At 40.6% G+C, this 15,907-nt stretch overlaps 1 protein-coding gene across 43 annotated transcripts in view; it reads right to left on the bottom strand.

The window, feature by feature from the left end:
• Positions 1-4,234: 4,234 nt before the first annotated feature.
• PBRM1 (polybromo 1) overlaps positions 4,235-15,907 on the bottom strand; it is a 123,532-nt gene continuing 111,859 nt past the window's right edge. For 41 of the 43 annotated variants that reach the window (XM_072649976.1, XM_072649982.1, XM_072649968.1 and 38 more), the window contains 3 exons: positions 13,741-13,811; positions 13,413-13,629; positions 9,131-12,064 (listed from right to left, as the gene is read on the bottom strand). In XM_072649976.1, the coding sequence (XP_072506077.1) occupies positions 11,892-12,064; positions 13,413-13,629; positions 13,741-13,811 (461 nt within the window). In that variant the 3' untranslated portion in view covers positions 9,131-11,891. The other 2 variants (XM_072649970.1, XM_072649979.1) reach the window with 2 other exon arrangements.

Below are 15,907 nucleotides of genomic sequence, written 5' to 3'. Positions count from 1 at the left end.
CATCCCCCCCACCCCCTTACTCAGCCTCTTGAGATTTGGCTTCTGTTCTTTTTTACAATAAAAACAAGACAAAATATTTTATTAATGCCTTTCATCTTTACATGGATCATCTCTGGAGGAAGAGTTATTTCCCATGATCTTTTCTCTGGGATTTTCATTATTTTTTGTTTCCTCAGAGTTCTACTCCCTTTTCGTAACCTTTTCATTACATTCAATTAGCCTCGCTGCGTCTTTGGGTCCGGCTTGTTTCACTTTGCATTAGTTCATACACATTTTTTCGGTTTTTCTGAATTCCTTATTTTTGTTATTTATTACTATGCAGCAGTATTCCATCATGCCAATATTCCACTACATTAACGTGGGGATAGGAACTGGACCTTTGGCTTCTTTGGTATGAGGAACTCCTTCTGCCAGTGCAGACCTGGCATCTTCAGGTTTGGAAGCCTAGTGACTTGCCCTAGATCATACAGCCAGCGTGTGTCCGAGGTGGGACATGAACACAGGTCGTTCTGGCTTTCTCTCCATTATGTTACTGCCTCTCCTGTTCACAGAGCTGTTCCACAACAGATGGGTACCCAATTCTGTGCTACTACAGAGTGCCTAGGGGCAGCTAGGTGGTACAGAGGATAGAGTTTTGGGCCTGGAATCAGGAAGTCTAGAGTTCAAATGGGGCCTCAGGTACTTATGTGACCCAGTAGCTATGTGACCCAGGGCAAGTCACTGTCTCAGTTTCCTTATCTATAATAGGGGGATAATAGCACTCAGCTCTCAGGGTTGTTGTAAGGATGAGATGAGATGACAATTGTGAAGTGTTTATATGGTGCCTGGCATAGAGGAACTGCTAAATGTTAGCTATTGGGAAGATTGTGAGATATATTGTGCCTTCTTTCTTCTTATTTCATTCCCTCGGGGTATATACCCAGTAAAGGGAAGCCTGTTCAAAGGGTTTGGACAGTTTAGTTCCTGCATAATACCACATTGGTTAGTAGTTAGACCACCGTACGGCCCCCACAGGACAAGGGTGTCAGGGATTCAAGGGCAAAGGCCTGGTCCTGGTGAGGATGATGATACATTTAGGATTAAGGCAGAGAGAGACTGAAAAATAGGATATTATGATTTGAAAGGAAATGCAGAGTTCCTGATCATGGAAGTGATGATGGCAAGATAAAAAAATGGGGGCTGTGGGGCTGTATCCTCACCTTCGCATTCTTGTTCTCATTTCCCTTGAGGTTTGAGACCCTTGGACATTCCAGATGATCCTTACTCTGTCTAGTCCTAACAGAGATACACTCGATCATTGGTGTAGTACCAAGTCAGTTTAGGTGCTGTCCTCACTTTCTGAAACTACCTGACAGAGCTGTGGGGTCAGACTCAAGCAGAAATGGGGGCCATTAAACCATAAGGAGGGTCCCTGCTGGCCGCATATTGACTTAGAAAACCACATATTAATGCCGTGCTGTATTGCATTTCTATTTACTTATTTTAATATTTCCTAATGACTTTTTCATCTGGTTTCATGTGTTTGCCACCTCTGGTTACTGTAGAATTAATGACTAAATCAAATGGCTGGTTTTTCAGTCCCCATCTTGGATTTCTCTGAACACTTTATTCACCATCCATTACATCGCACTTGCTTCTCTTTTGGCTTTTGTGACTTTGTACGTTAACATTTGTGACATTTTGTCCCTTTTGCTGGCTCCTTATCCTCATCCACCTTTTAAAATAAAAGGTGTCCTGAATGTGAAGGATTCAGAGAATCATGAGAAAATTTCTATGAACTGAAGCAGAATCAGGAACACAACATACACAGAGACTACTACAGTATAAAAGCAAAGAAAAATAAGATGAAAACGCATGTTTTACAATTATAATGCTGAGGTTTGTGGAGTATTGGATATACTTTGAGAGATGACTGATATGTTGGTTTTGCTAAAGTTTTTCTTTTTTTTTTAATCTCATCTTAGGGAAAGGCTCACTGGGTCAAAGAGAGGAAGAGGAGGGTTATATTTGAAAATGCATATGATATAAAAGTAAGTGGCATCAGTGAAAAAAAAGTTTTTTTTTAAAAAAAAGTAGGCCCCTCTCCCCTGATTATTCCCCTCTGAGGTTCTGCCCTTGGCCTTCTTTTGCATCCATCCAGTCTATTCCTGGGGCTTTAACTAACACCTCTATGCAGGGAACTCAGATATGTATGTCCATCCTCCCACTCAAGTTCAGCCTGACACCTCAAGGAAATGTCCAACTGAACAGCGACCGTTCTGAATCCACCTTTGTCTGTGACGTCCCCTATTTCTAGTGATGACACCATTTGCTGGGTGTCAGAACTTGTCTCTTTATTTATCCTCCTCCTTCATGCCCCATATTTCATCATCTGCCAAGTCCTGGTTCTACCTCTGCATCTTGAGGTTTTGGAAAGAGCACAGGGCCAGGTTGGAAATTCTGATCCGAAACTTAATAGCTGCAGGACCGCTCTGCCCCAGGGATGTGGACGCTGCCTGGCTTCCATGGGGAGTGTGCTTTCCTCCTCAAATTCTGAGGACAATTTATGGCCTGTGAATCCCTCAGGGCTGCTTTTCTTCCTTGGTAGCTCCATTCTGAGAGGAGGCTATTTAAGCTCTCTCTCTGGGCTTCTGATAGTTTGGGGATTTTATACTTTGGAAGGGATGTGCCATTTTTGTGTGTTCGTGGTTTTGCCAGCCTCTAACTGTGCATAATATGTTCTGATTACTTTCTTATTTCTTTTGGTTTTGCTGTTTTACCTTGCTCATTTGCTAGTTTATCAATTTTCGTGCCCTCTTTTAAAAAATCAGATTAGCTAAAGATGATTCATTTTATGTCTTTTTAAAGAACTAATTTTTAGCTCTACTTATCATTTTGATTTTTTTTGTTTCCAATATCTATTTCCCCTCTAATTTTTAACAGCTCTTCTTTTCTGCTTATTTTAGGTTTTTTTGTTGGCCTTCTGATTTTTAAGATTATCTATTAAGTTCACTGATCTTCTTTTATTCCATTTTGTTAATGTATGTTTATAAGAATATAAGATTTTCCCCCTGAGCACTGCTTTAGCTTCATTCCAGAAATTTTGGTCTGCTGTTTCACCATTATCTTTTTCTTTTATAGTTACTGTCTCTGTGACCCACCTCAGCTGAACACTGTCTTCTGCTCTCACATTCCACTGCCCCCTTGTCCTAAAGCTGATCATGTTTTGACAATTCCCAACTCTGGATTACTTCCACCACCTGCCACCTTGAGTCCTATTCCTGTGCTGCTGAATGGAGCTTGAGGAAGTCACTCAACTGTGCTCACCGGGTCCATTTCCTCATCTTCCCTGAGGTCCACAGCAATAAGGCAATCAATTTGCTCCTTAATTGAGCCACTGCACCCCTCCAGACCTTTTTGTTTCTCCTTAAGTCTCCCCACCCCTTAGCTGAGGTCCACAATTCATTTCTCCCCCAAAGGGGATATTTATTGTGGGTTTCCCTTCTCCCTATCGCATCCCCTTCACTTTTGTCTCAGATGGAGAGGTGGCCCTTCGTCTGGCCAAGGCCAGTCCTCTGCTGTACCTTGAAGTATTTTTTACTTCAAAGGAGAGCATTTCTACAAATATAGCAAAACACAGAGGATTGTTTATGACACCCTAACCCTAAAATTCTCCATTTCAAACCAGTTTTTTTTAAAAAGTACAAAATAAAAACCATACATCACTTTCGAAACTGTCCTTCTTGTCTGTACTTCCTTCTTCTTGTTTTATTTAAATTTTTTTCAACGGACCTCTTTTTTTGTGGGAGGCATTCCCCAAACTCCCCCATTCTACCTCATCCTTTCCCAATTAAAAACAAAATAGAAACCCTTGTAATGAATAGGCAGAGTCAATCCAAATTACTCTATATGGTAACTATGTCCAAAAACTTCCGTTTTCTGTGCATTTGGAAAAATGTTTACACGACCACTCTTTTATTGCATCAAATCCCTCCTCCACCCAATTAAAAAGCAGAAAGAAAAGAGCTTTTGTAACGAAAAGTAATCAAAGTGCATCCACACAGCGGCCGTGTCCACAAGCGTGTGTCTCTCTCTGTTCCTTGACTGCATCACTTCTCTATCAGGAGGTGAATAACATTTCGTTATAGGTCCTCTGAAGTCATGGGTGGCCACTGCATCGATCCGAGTTCTTAAGTCTTTCCAAATTGTTTTTCTTGTCCTTTTAGAAACTGTTCTCCTATTTCTGCTCATCTAATTCTGCATCAGTTCATATTACCCCAAATCCTCTGCAGGTACTTTGTCATTATTATTCAGTATTCCATCACATCCACATGCGACAACTTGTATGACCATTCCCCAACGGATGGGCAACCCCTTGAAGGGAAACCCCCTTAAGAATCTAGTTTTTTCTTTTCAAGACCCCCTTTAGGATCAGCAATTTGTTCTGCTTGAGCATCTTTCCTTACCTTGCACTATCCTCCCTCGTAAGCTCTTCCTGTGCCCACTAGTTTCCCTGTTGAGTTTGTTGTATTTCTGTACCACTCCTTTGGCTGTTCTCATGATGCCTGCTCCACCGCCCTTTCCTCATACACCATAATTAAGAGGAAAAGCCAATTCCAAACCCTTCTTGTTCCTTTTCAAACACGCTGTTTTAGTTTTACTCTTTCCCCTCTTACAGCCCTCAGAACAGAACCAGCGCATCCCGAATGCTTTGTTTAACTTGCCCATCAATGAAGACATGAAGGTTCTGAAGGGAAACTTGCTTCTTGTCTATGTATCAGCATCTTAGAATTACGTCACTGCTCAGCTCCTTCCGGTTCCTCAAATAACTGTCTTCTCTAGGTTTTTCTGGACTCGTGGGTTTGTATTTCAGTGGTCTTTTCATAAAAAATGCTTGAAAATCCTCTGCTCCATTCAAGGTCTACCTTTTCCCCCCTATAGGATTATACTCATTGATGAGAGTTAAAGGTATTCATGATCATATTTCCATGTTATTTTCCTTTTGGAATACTGTATCCCAAGATTTCCTTTCCCTTTTAGTAGAAGCTGCCAGGTCTTGTGTGATCCTTCTTGTGGTTCTTGGTGCTTGAACTTTTTTTTCTGTGCGTTTTATTTTTCCTTTGATGGAACACTGAATTTTAGCTGCAACATTCCTAGGTCTTTGAGATTTCTTTTAGGAGATGATTGATTCTATTTCTCCTTTACTCTTTGGTTCTGGGTACCATCTACCATGATAAGCTGAAGGGCATCCAGAAGGAGACCAGGACAGTGGAGAAGCTCAGATCTATTTCCTACAGAAGGATCAAATGAAAGAACCTAGAAAAGACTCAAGGGAGATGTAAAGGTGGAAGAGGGATCAGACTTGTTCTGTTTGGACTCCCCCAGATGGACCACAGACTCAGACTGAGTGCTGGAAGCAGCCTGGCCAGGCCTGGTTCTGAAGTGTGAACTCTGCAGTTGGGACTTTTTAAAAATTAGCTTCAAAAACTACAGGCTAGGTGAGGCGTGGTTAGGGAGCAGTTTGAGAGACCTAGTGCTGTCCCCAGGCCTCACACCCCTCTTCTGCTCCTCCCCTTCTCAGCAGAGTGCCTCCCCCCACTGTTTTGTGGAGAAAACAGAGGCCATGCACCAGGAGGTCCCTCTTCTCCCTTTCTCCACATCAGGGCCCTGGGGCAGCTAGGTGGTGCAGTGGATAGAGCACGGTGCAGGAGTCAGGAGAACCTGAGTTCAAATCTCACCTCAGACACTTGACACTCACTAGCTGTGTGACCTTGGGCAAGTCACTTAACCCCAACTGCCTCACCCTGGGTCATCTCCAGTCATCCTGATGACCATCTGGTCACTGGGTTCAGATGGCTCTGCAGAAGAAGTGAGGCTGGTGACCTGCACAGCCCTCCCTCACTCAAAACAAAGTCAAGTGCAAGTCATGTCATCATTTCTCTGATGGCGTGGTCTTCTTCGGCACCGAGGGACAAGCACCACATGCACACACTCTTTGGTCCTGATAGATCTGGGCAGTTCTCATTTATGACTAGGAGTGTCCAGACTTTTGTTTTGGAGAGGGTGGTGTGTGTAAATTCAGGGAGCATGATGATTCTGAGATGGTCCCCTTGGCCTGTTTTCCAGGGTTGTTGTTTCTGTTATCAGACAGCATACGTTTTCTTCTATTCTTTTTCAGTTTCTTGATTTGACTTCAGCACTCCTCACTGTCTCACAGAAGCCTGTGTGATTTTTACAGGGAGTCCGTTACCTGGTTTTTGTCTTTCTCTTCTAAGTCACTTATTTTTCCACCTCCGTCCTTAGAAGTTTTCATTTCATTCTTTACTTCTTGCTCCATTTCTTCCATCTGTCCAGGCAATTCTAGTGGAAATTCATGTTTTCCCTTTGAGAGTCTGCTCATGGCTATTTATGGAGTTACTGTATTCTTCTTTTGGGAGAATCTCTAGAATTGCAGGAAGTTTTGGTATCAGTCTCTGTCTTCTTTGGCTCACTTACCTCTCTAGCTTCAGTTACCTGAGGTTCTGCCCCAGTGCATGTTTGGGTGGAGTGGCCAGTCCTAGGCTCCCTGGCGGTGTGAGGCCCTTCTGGATCTTCAGGATCCTTTGTGGTGTCTCAGGACAGAGCACCGAGGACCTGGTCCGAGCAGGGCTGGAAGGCTACAAGTCTCAGTCTAAACATTTAAACACAAACGTCGCTATCATTTGTTTCTGAGCTTCCCATTACTGAATGAGGCTTCAGAGCCTCTCCTGCCACATCTCAGACTGCTCTCCAGCTTCCCATGGCCTTTTTTCACTTTGCCTTTTCCCTTCTCTATATTTGTTCACCGTCCCCAGAGCCTGGACCATGTTCAGATACGGCCCCTCCCCCCAACTCGAGTCATTTTTTCCATAAACCTTCCTCTGATTCCCTTCAGCTGGAAGTGATAACTCTCCCACCTTTTCTCAGGGCATTTTGTCTGGATCTCTCTTTTGCATTTATTACATCTATCCTTAGTATCATATCGTGTACACACCATATCCTTTCTCATGTAAACTCGGTGAGGACAGGGAATGTTTTATTTCACCCGTCTACCCAGGCCCCAACACAAGACTCTGCACCTGCTGGAAGTCTCAGTGTTTGTTGGATGCAATGGAGTCTAATCTGCGGCAGAGGGAAATACTGCAAGGATCTGCCAGAGGAAAAAAATGTCCGTATGTCAGCCGCCGAGCTCTGTGTCCGTTATCGTATAGAGCTTGAAGACTGGGCTAGGATGCCGTTTTCCTGAAATGTTTGATCATTATACGTTATATATCGTCCTCTAGTTTATTTGGTTACAGTGAAGCCTGTTTTAGAAACGTCCCTGAAACAGATAGGCTAATAATGTTTTACAATTGTTTGGCCAGAAGAAAAAAGACACCTATTTTAAACACCAGCCACATATTAAGGCATCAGAACAGACTGCTGCAACACCAAGGGAGCTTTGATTAGAGGTGACATCAAAGAACATTTCTGGCCTGTCTTCTTCCTGTACATGGCTGCTTCCTTTCACAGTCAAAACATTTAATGAGACCCCATTAAAAGAAAAGCAGTACAGCAGTTCACATTAAAGAGCAGAAAAATGAAAATATGTATTATTGTGAAAGGTAACAGTTGAATGGTCTATTAGAATGAGGAAGACCCGGGTACGTAGTGACTAGCTGGGGGAACTTGGGCAAGTCACACTTCCTTGTCTCCCGCACAGTTTGATAAGGAAAGTACAGAAAAGTGATCGATCTTCATCAGTGCAGGGAACTTTCATTTGGGGAGTTCCCTACCCTGCAGATCAACTCACAGGTTTTGCCCAATAGTAGCAAAAAATGTTTAGGGCAACGCCTGTTGCTGCTAATTTATCACATTTTCAAAGGTTTTAGAGTTGGAAGGGATGTATTGTCTCAAACCCTCTCATTTCACAAACAAAGCCCAGGTTAACTGACTTGACTGCCTTTATGCAGGCAGTAAGTGGTTTTCTGAATCTAAATCTAATGCTCCTAATACTACATGACACTACCTCTTAACAGAGCAGAAAATCTGTAAGGTCAGTCATATTCCCCCAACATCTGAAGACAGAGTCGGGCAATCCTCCAAAAGGGGCCACTTATTTCCTCTTTTTTTTTGGCCTGACAAAAATGATCATTTTTATTTATTTCTATAGGAAGGACTCCTATCATTTTCCTTGGCAACTCATTTTAATGGCTAGGAGACTATCAGGCAATAATGTTTTATCTAACCTAACTCCATTTCTTCTTCCTCCATGGTGAAGGTTATTACCTTGCACATACTTAAAAGATTATTCTATTTTCCCCAAAGCAATCCCTTCATGTGAAACCATTCAACTTTCTCCAAGACCGAATTTCTATTCTTACAGCTCAATAGCTTTCACACTTCAACCAAGGATTCCCTTTAGTCTGGCAACAAGACTGCAACTATTTTTGGGGTCAAGAAAAGTTATTTCCCTTTTGCTCACTTCTGTACATTTCCCAAATTAGGAGGAGGCTACAGTTCTCTGGTTTCTCTGTTTTCACGGTGCATTCCTTCCTAAGACTGGGGTGGGACACATGAAAAGGTAACTCCAAACATTTTGCTGCTCATTATATTTAATAGTATTTAAAGCCTCCAACAAGGAATCACATGGACTTTGCAAAGTGATATGAAAAGCAAGAATTGGTTGAATTTTACCAACACTAATAGTTTCTTTTAAAAAGTACCGATGTCTTACACACAAACGTATATGAGACACACAAAAGCCACACATTCTCATCCATAGTGGATAGTACTTCACCTGCTACAACACGATTTTTTATGAATAACACGCACTCTTCCCCCTAGAACTGAATTGAGCTTCTCTCTAAAATTCTCTTTGAATTTTAACTTCTGCTTAGGCCTGTCTTTCACCTGACTGCCAGCTCCTGTGGCATGCTGGGCATGGTGGGTCAAGTCTCACTAAGCCAGTGTCAGTGTGCACCATCGGTGGGTTGTCACGGGCCTTTCCCCCACTTCCTATGTTCTTTTCCTGTGTGATGCCAAACTCCAAGTCTTCTTCCTAAACAGAGATTTCCCATATTCTTGAAGTGATCACATGTTTCAGGAGCCATACATTCCTGAAACTAAATCTTAATGGAACCATCAGAACTGATTAATTTAAATCACTTTGCAAACTCCATTTTTATTTGGAATAAAAAGCTTCAGATGAACAAAATGATGGTACATACACATATTATAAGACTGGTTACCACTTTAAACCCTTTTGATACAGAGGTAAGGATAAACCAACCGTGACTTAACCAGGTCTGAAAATGTTTGAGCTGAAAAGTCACCAACACCAATTTTGAGATTTTGCATGGGCACTGTTTTCGTTTTTCTCTTGAAGGGGAAGGGGTCTGTGTGTGTGTTGTGTATGTGTGTGTGCGAGATGCAGTTAATGGCTTTTCAACCTGTTGACTGAAAATACATACACTATTTTAATCTATATTCTTACTTTGCATATAAACCCAATTTTCTCCCATACATACTTGCACTTTAAAAATATTACAATGCTGTTTAGGCCAACATATTTTCCACAGCCATACAAACCAGAGGTTCTAAAAACCACAGTAAAATGTGTGGTTATTTTATTATTATTTTTTAATCATTTGAATTAGAAAAAAAAATTTTTGGTTAGGTATGAAATTCTAGACTGCAGACCTCAAATCCTATCTCCTAAATTTTTACTGACATTCTCCACAGAAATACACAGAAAAGACATGATTCTAAAATAAATACACAGTTAAAACAAAACGAAACAAACAAACTTGATTGGGCCCACAAGTAGCCTCAATGGCACTGCTCTGCATGATCTTAAAGGAGACCTAGGGTGGATTTGGTTAGTTCTTACAGTGACAGTGAAGCTGGTAAAGGGGATGAAAAAGGAGTGCTCCCAGCTTCTAATGCCTTCGATAACAGCAACCATTCCACTGGCTGTAACAGGTGTTTTCAACAGGCTCCCAAAAGGAGTCTTATCCAGGCCCCAAACAAAATAAAGTAAAACAAACTTAAAAAAATAAATAAATAACTTAACTAGAATTAATTCCAGGCTCTTTGGTGTAATTTTGTTAATGTCTAGGAATAAAAGAATCCGATTTTAATAGACAGTCCATGATGGTGGTTGGATGGCTCAGATAAACAAAGAACTAGGACATGTTCATTATCTGATTCAGGTCAATGTCTTAATCTTGGTGGTGGAAACAGCAAAAACTCTAGTCACTGAGATGTATTCTAACAAGACAGCAACAGAAATTTTTTAAAAAGTATCTGAAATTACTTAGAAATACTTGATGAAGATTTAGATCCAGTGGTTGACTACGGCAGTTAGGACGGCCTACTGTACTTAAGTATATATAGAGACAAAAGAGTTTCTCTGCTCTACAGTCATGATTTAATAAGAATGGCATTTCAACACTGGGGTAATTAATGCCTACTAGAAAAAAATAGTTCTGGGGTTATGATATGATAAAACCACTCTGAAAAACACAAATCCCTCCCCCCCCCAAAGTGATGCAATGTAGTCTAGAGCAGCATGTGAAAGTTTTGTCCAGCTGCCTGGGCGTTTTCCTGGATAGATGCTCTAAAGGTAAGTAAGCTGCCACCTGAAGAACGTTCACTATAAGGTTAGACAGGGAATGAAGTATTTCTAAGCTGATGTATATGGGATTTGTGTGGCCTTTTCATTTAGCATTTTCTTAAATAGTGATTTTTCCCCCAGTTCTAAATGCACTTATTACCCCCTGAAATTCAAAAATTCAAGCTAATATTAAAAATATTTCTGAAACAGAAAAGTTGCAGCTCATAAGTTTTTGGCTGAAAACGTGTAGCAAGTCCTAAATGGTAGAAAGTTACAACCTTGAAACTTGGGAGAAAAAAATGCCACGCATAGTAAAGAAAAATGGGGACAAAAAAAGGATTGTGAATAACTGATCCTCATAATTTCACTTTCAGTGTAGGTATCAACTTTTACACACTGCTGTATTTTATTTTTAAAGCAAGGGTTATATGTTTTAAAAATCACCTCCATCTACCATAATACTCCAGTGTGAACATAAATGCTTTTTAACATGAATTTGAAAACTTCACAAGATCTAACAGAAGATGTGTAGACAAACTGTAAATTCTTTTTTAAATGGCTGAAAATGTTTTATGCATTCACCTGTTAAGACTTAACAAGATTACGCATGTCTTTGTAAAAGTCAATTACTACCCAGACATTTAATGAAGCACAACAAAATGTGCTTACTGGACTGGATGGGCCTAGGGCAGAGGCTAAAGCTTCAGAAGGATGCCCAGCTCCCCATTAAGTGGCTGCTGATCAGACTGAAGTTTCTACAAATCTCTTGAATCTCTAATATTTCTTCTTGAAAAAGCATTTTAATTCACCTGTAAGCAATGGTTTCTGCTGGAAGTGCCTTAAAACACGCAGGCACAAGGACAGACATACTTTTTCTACAATGTAAACTAGGACTAACTTCACATTTCATTGTCATTTTAAACTAATTTGTAAACAGTTGTTTTTTCATGGTTTTTTTGGTCTGTTTTTCTTTTATAAAAAAACCCCCAATGGTATCAGATTCATGGCAACAAGTAAAAAGAGAACTCCATGTCTACACATACAACCAAATATGAAACTGGCTTTCAAACAAAGGAAACATATGCAAAAAAATCTTTGTGTATTTGATAAAGTCAACTTAATGTAACAAAAACAAATTGAAATATGCTTATTAAAAGTGTCCTTATATAAAAATGGTCTTGCAATGTACAATAAAATGCAATAAAAATTATTGTTTTGTTATTCCCCCCAGTAACTAAAACAGCTATTGTTCCACAAAACTCTTTTATGTTTGTATCAAAGAAAGTAATTTATGCGATTAAACATTTTCTATGTTGTATGCTTGGCGAATGTTAAGGGTATCTCGAAGCATCAAATCACGAAGGCGCCAGAGGGCATCTGCCATGGTAGTGTGGGCCCCTTTACTTTTCAGCCAGTGTGAAGGAAGACGGCTTTCCTGTTCTTTTGATAGATGAACATCTCGTCTTCGGGCTGAGAAGTAAAACAGAGTAATCACCTAACCCCAGTTTCCATTTTCTTAAGGTTTACTACATTTATTAAAGCAGGGAGCAAAGTCTGTCATGTTGCACCATGGAGTATTTCCAAACCCATTTTCTACATCATTTTAGTTGGCGTCTGTTACAGCGAACTCGATAACATTCCGAACTGCCCCGCTTGGCAGCGGCGTGACCAGGAGCAAGTGACAACCTGAGTCTCTGGTGCCTCCTCTGTAAAACGGGGGACCTCACAATTCACACTTCTATACCAATTGGAAGTTGACAAAAACATTTTTTTCCTCATTGTTCTGAAAAGGAAGATAATTAAACTAAAGTTTTGAGAGGTTAACTAACTTGTCTAAGGTCACAGAGCTAGTAAATGTGGGAGTTGGGAACTAAAGCCAGACCTCATAACTGAGTCCGGTCAAAACTCATAGTTTAGAGTGTTGTGGTAAAGAAAACACTGCAACTTTGTAAGTGCTATATGAATAGGTTATTATGATTCCCATGAATAATAATAATAAAATCAATGTGTTTTAATGGAATTCTGTACTATTAATTGAAAAGATAACCAAAACTCACTTTTATTTAAAAAACAAAGAGCTTGAATACTAAATTAAGCCGATAATCTTATTTTCCTTAGCAGTTATCAATAAATTAACAGTGCTGTTGTACTCTAGGACAGCGTAAGTCCTGTGTTTTCATTCTGCCTTTGTGCATCCAGTACCAACTACAGCGTTTGGCACACATCAAGAAGCCACTAACTGCTTGTTTCACTGGAATGGGTTAAAAAAAAACAAACTTGAAATGTACCATCTGGGGAATGAGGAAAAAGACCTACTCAGACTTTCCCTTAAAACCTGGCAAGAAAGGAAGGATGAACATGTTTTCCTTGATTTAAGCTTCCTTCTCACTCTAGATTAGGTTAATGCTTATATATTAGGGTCAGTGTCTCCTAAAAATACATAAATATTACCTTTAGAGGTTAATGTGATTATTTTTAATGACTTAAGTTTTAACAAAATTCAGTTAGAATTGACTGAAAACAAAGCAGTCATATTCAATACAAAATACAACACTAGAGTCTGGCAGAAATAGAATTTCATTGTGCTGTGTAGTATCTACTTCATACCACTAAGTTCAAGGCCAGAGGCTAAAATATTTGGGGATTTTCTAGTATTTTTTCAGTGGATAATAAGTGTTTTACCAAAGGTCACTGTATGAACAGCTGCCTCTAAAACCTCAACACCAAAATGTAAACTACTGACACACATGCCACGCAAACTGCTTGGAAGATGAAGATGCCAAGCCCAAGCCAACGTTAGTGTAGACACTCTTCTCACCTGCGAGGGTCTGGTCCCATTTGCTAATACTGTTCGATTCAGCACTGAGCCCCTCGATGTACTTCAGATAGGCCTCTGAGTGCAGAAGCCGCTGTGTCTTTGGTGGGGGAGAGACAAACATTGGTGTTGTTGGCTGCTGCAGGACTGGCTGGCCTGCTGGATTCTGGCCGGGATACGGAGGTGGTGCTGGCTGGCCCGGGGCCCCAAGAATTCCCATCTAAAAAGGGATAGGACCAAGCAATGAGCATGTTTGCCTTCACACAGAGGGCACAAAGGCATGCACACACATTCTCAGACGGACAGAACTCTGGACATCTAAGTGATTTACCTGTTGTCCGTAAGGACTCCCTCCTGGTGCTGGAGGTCCTACAATGGGGGACACTCCTTGGCCCATCACACCTATATTTTAAAATGTAATTAATACAGTTAGAGGTTCAGGGATTACAGGGACAGAAAAATCACTCTTTGATAAGCGATTACATCATTCATGCCGTGAACCCCTATGTCTTTTTGTTTTTAAGGCTGTGTCTACAATATACTTAATGCAGCTTTAGAGTATTGTTTATTTTTGAGGGATGGGAACTGGACCTGCCATTTCATTGATACAGGGAAGTCCTCATGAGGAAACTCCTCTCTGTAGATCTGGAATTGGGGTGAGCACCTTTTTTTTTTTTTTTGCAACTTAAGTCTTCTGGAGGGCTGCTAGGTGGTGCAGTAGAAAGAGCCTGGTCCTGGAGTCAGGACGATCTGAGTTCAAGCCTAGCCTCAGACAGTTACTGGTTTTGTGACCCTGGGCAAGTCACTTAACCCTGTTTGGGAAAAAAAAAAAAGTCTTGTAGACACAGATGAGTGAAGGGCCTTGCCCAGGGTCTCCCAACCAGTATTTGTGAGAGAAAGGGCTTGGACCCAGGTCTTCCTAGTTTGGAAGGCTGTTATTTCAATGAATAAGAACAGTGATCTAACTTGAAAATATCCATGCTCTGAATCTTAATGAATGCCTAAAACCTTTACAAATCCTCAGAGCTTTTTCCCCCAATGGGCTATGATTCGAGCGAACTTTTATGTCTGAGGTGTCTGCCTTTTATTTCACAGTACAACCCTCAGATCTAGGGTTTTAATACATGCAGTAAGTAATGGGTGACATTGGCATTAAACTCAAGAGTGCATAAAGTGCTAGAAGAGGAAAGAAATTATATATGGATGTGTAAGTGAAAAATAAAGTGCTACAAAAATCCAAAGTCATATCATCACAATTGTTATTATCCAGCAGGGCACCCCAGTGCAATATGCAAAAATATACCAGAAGATGAAAATATTGGTCTTATAATTCTATTGGTATATAATTATCACTAGCACTGACTGGCATACAAAATTTTTGCATCTCACATATTTGTGCTGTCACCAGGCATTAGACTATATAAAGTTCATTTTTAGTTGCTATGACTTAATACTTAAAATTACTAAGGGCCCGAGAGAGGCAGACTTTTGGGCTGCTGTTGTATTTCTAATCTCTCTCTATGACAGTAATCTATTAAGTTCCTTTGGTGACCTTTCCCCAGCGATTATTGTCTCGTAGGTATCCTTCAATATTCTTGTAAATCTCAATTCGGTCTTTTAGACTTGTTTCAATCCCACCGGCTTTTCTGATAAAACAAAGCTCTCACTTGTGGCTGCTTCCCCTCTGGTCCTGTTAACTTGCTGCACAAATGATGCTGGCTGAGATTTCCTTTCCCTGGACATTCCTACGCTAATTCGTCCTTTTTTACCCAGAGTGCAGATGCCAACGTAAGGATCCAGAGAGGCCAACTCTCCTGTGATGTCATTGGATAGATACTGTTTTCTGGGAGTACTGGGGGCTGAGGCATGAGAGAAAATAACTATGAGCTGCCTGACCCTGAGGCAAGCAGCCACTCCTCTACCTGTGATGCTTCCATGAATCTGCCACAAATGCACAGACCATGTGAACGCCTCTTGGATGCCAGCACTGACTGCGCCAACAGAAAGACTTTGTAAAACTAACCCATTTTCTGCTTTCTGTTTCCTTGTTCCAGATGTTCATGTTGCTGTTGTCAACATTCAAGATGGAGGCCAGGGAGAACATGAGTTATCTCCGTAGCACTTTTAATTTTGTGCTTATATGTCTAATATAAACTTACTCATCTAGCACATTAAGAATCATACTGTTCCTCTCATGAAAAGTCTTATTACATATAAGAATTGTGATCTATTATTTTAAGTCTATATAAACATATCTACTTTTAATAAAATGTGTAAATATGGGCACTGGAAAGGGGAAGAGATGGAGAAAACTTGATCACTCATCACAAAGTATCTGCCTGTCTAAGATGCTGGTATTTCTGATAGTTTCTATTAGGATGCAGATAAATGAATAATCTGGATATTTAACAGCAGTCAACTGCTAAATCAATGAGGCAGCTACAAGGTATGATTAAAAAGGAATGACATCAATTCTTCAAGCCAGATGTGAAAAGGGG

The sequence above is a fragment of the Notamacropus eugenii genome, chromosome 1 (assembly GCF_028372415.1).
Source record: "Notamacropus eugenii isolate mMacEug1 chromosome 1, mMacEug1.pri_v2, whole genome shotgun sequence".
In the NCBI taxonomy this organism is placed as follows: domain Eukaryota; kingdom Metazoa; phylum Chordata; class Mammalia; order Diprotodontia; family Macropodidae; genus Notamacropus; species Notamacropus eugenii.
This window is presented reverse-complemented; position numbering and strand designations above follow the sequence as displayed.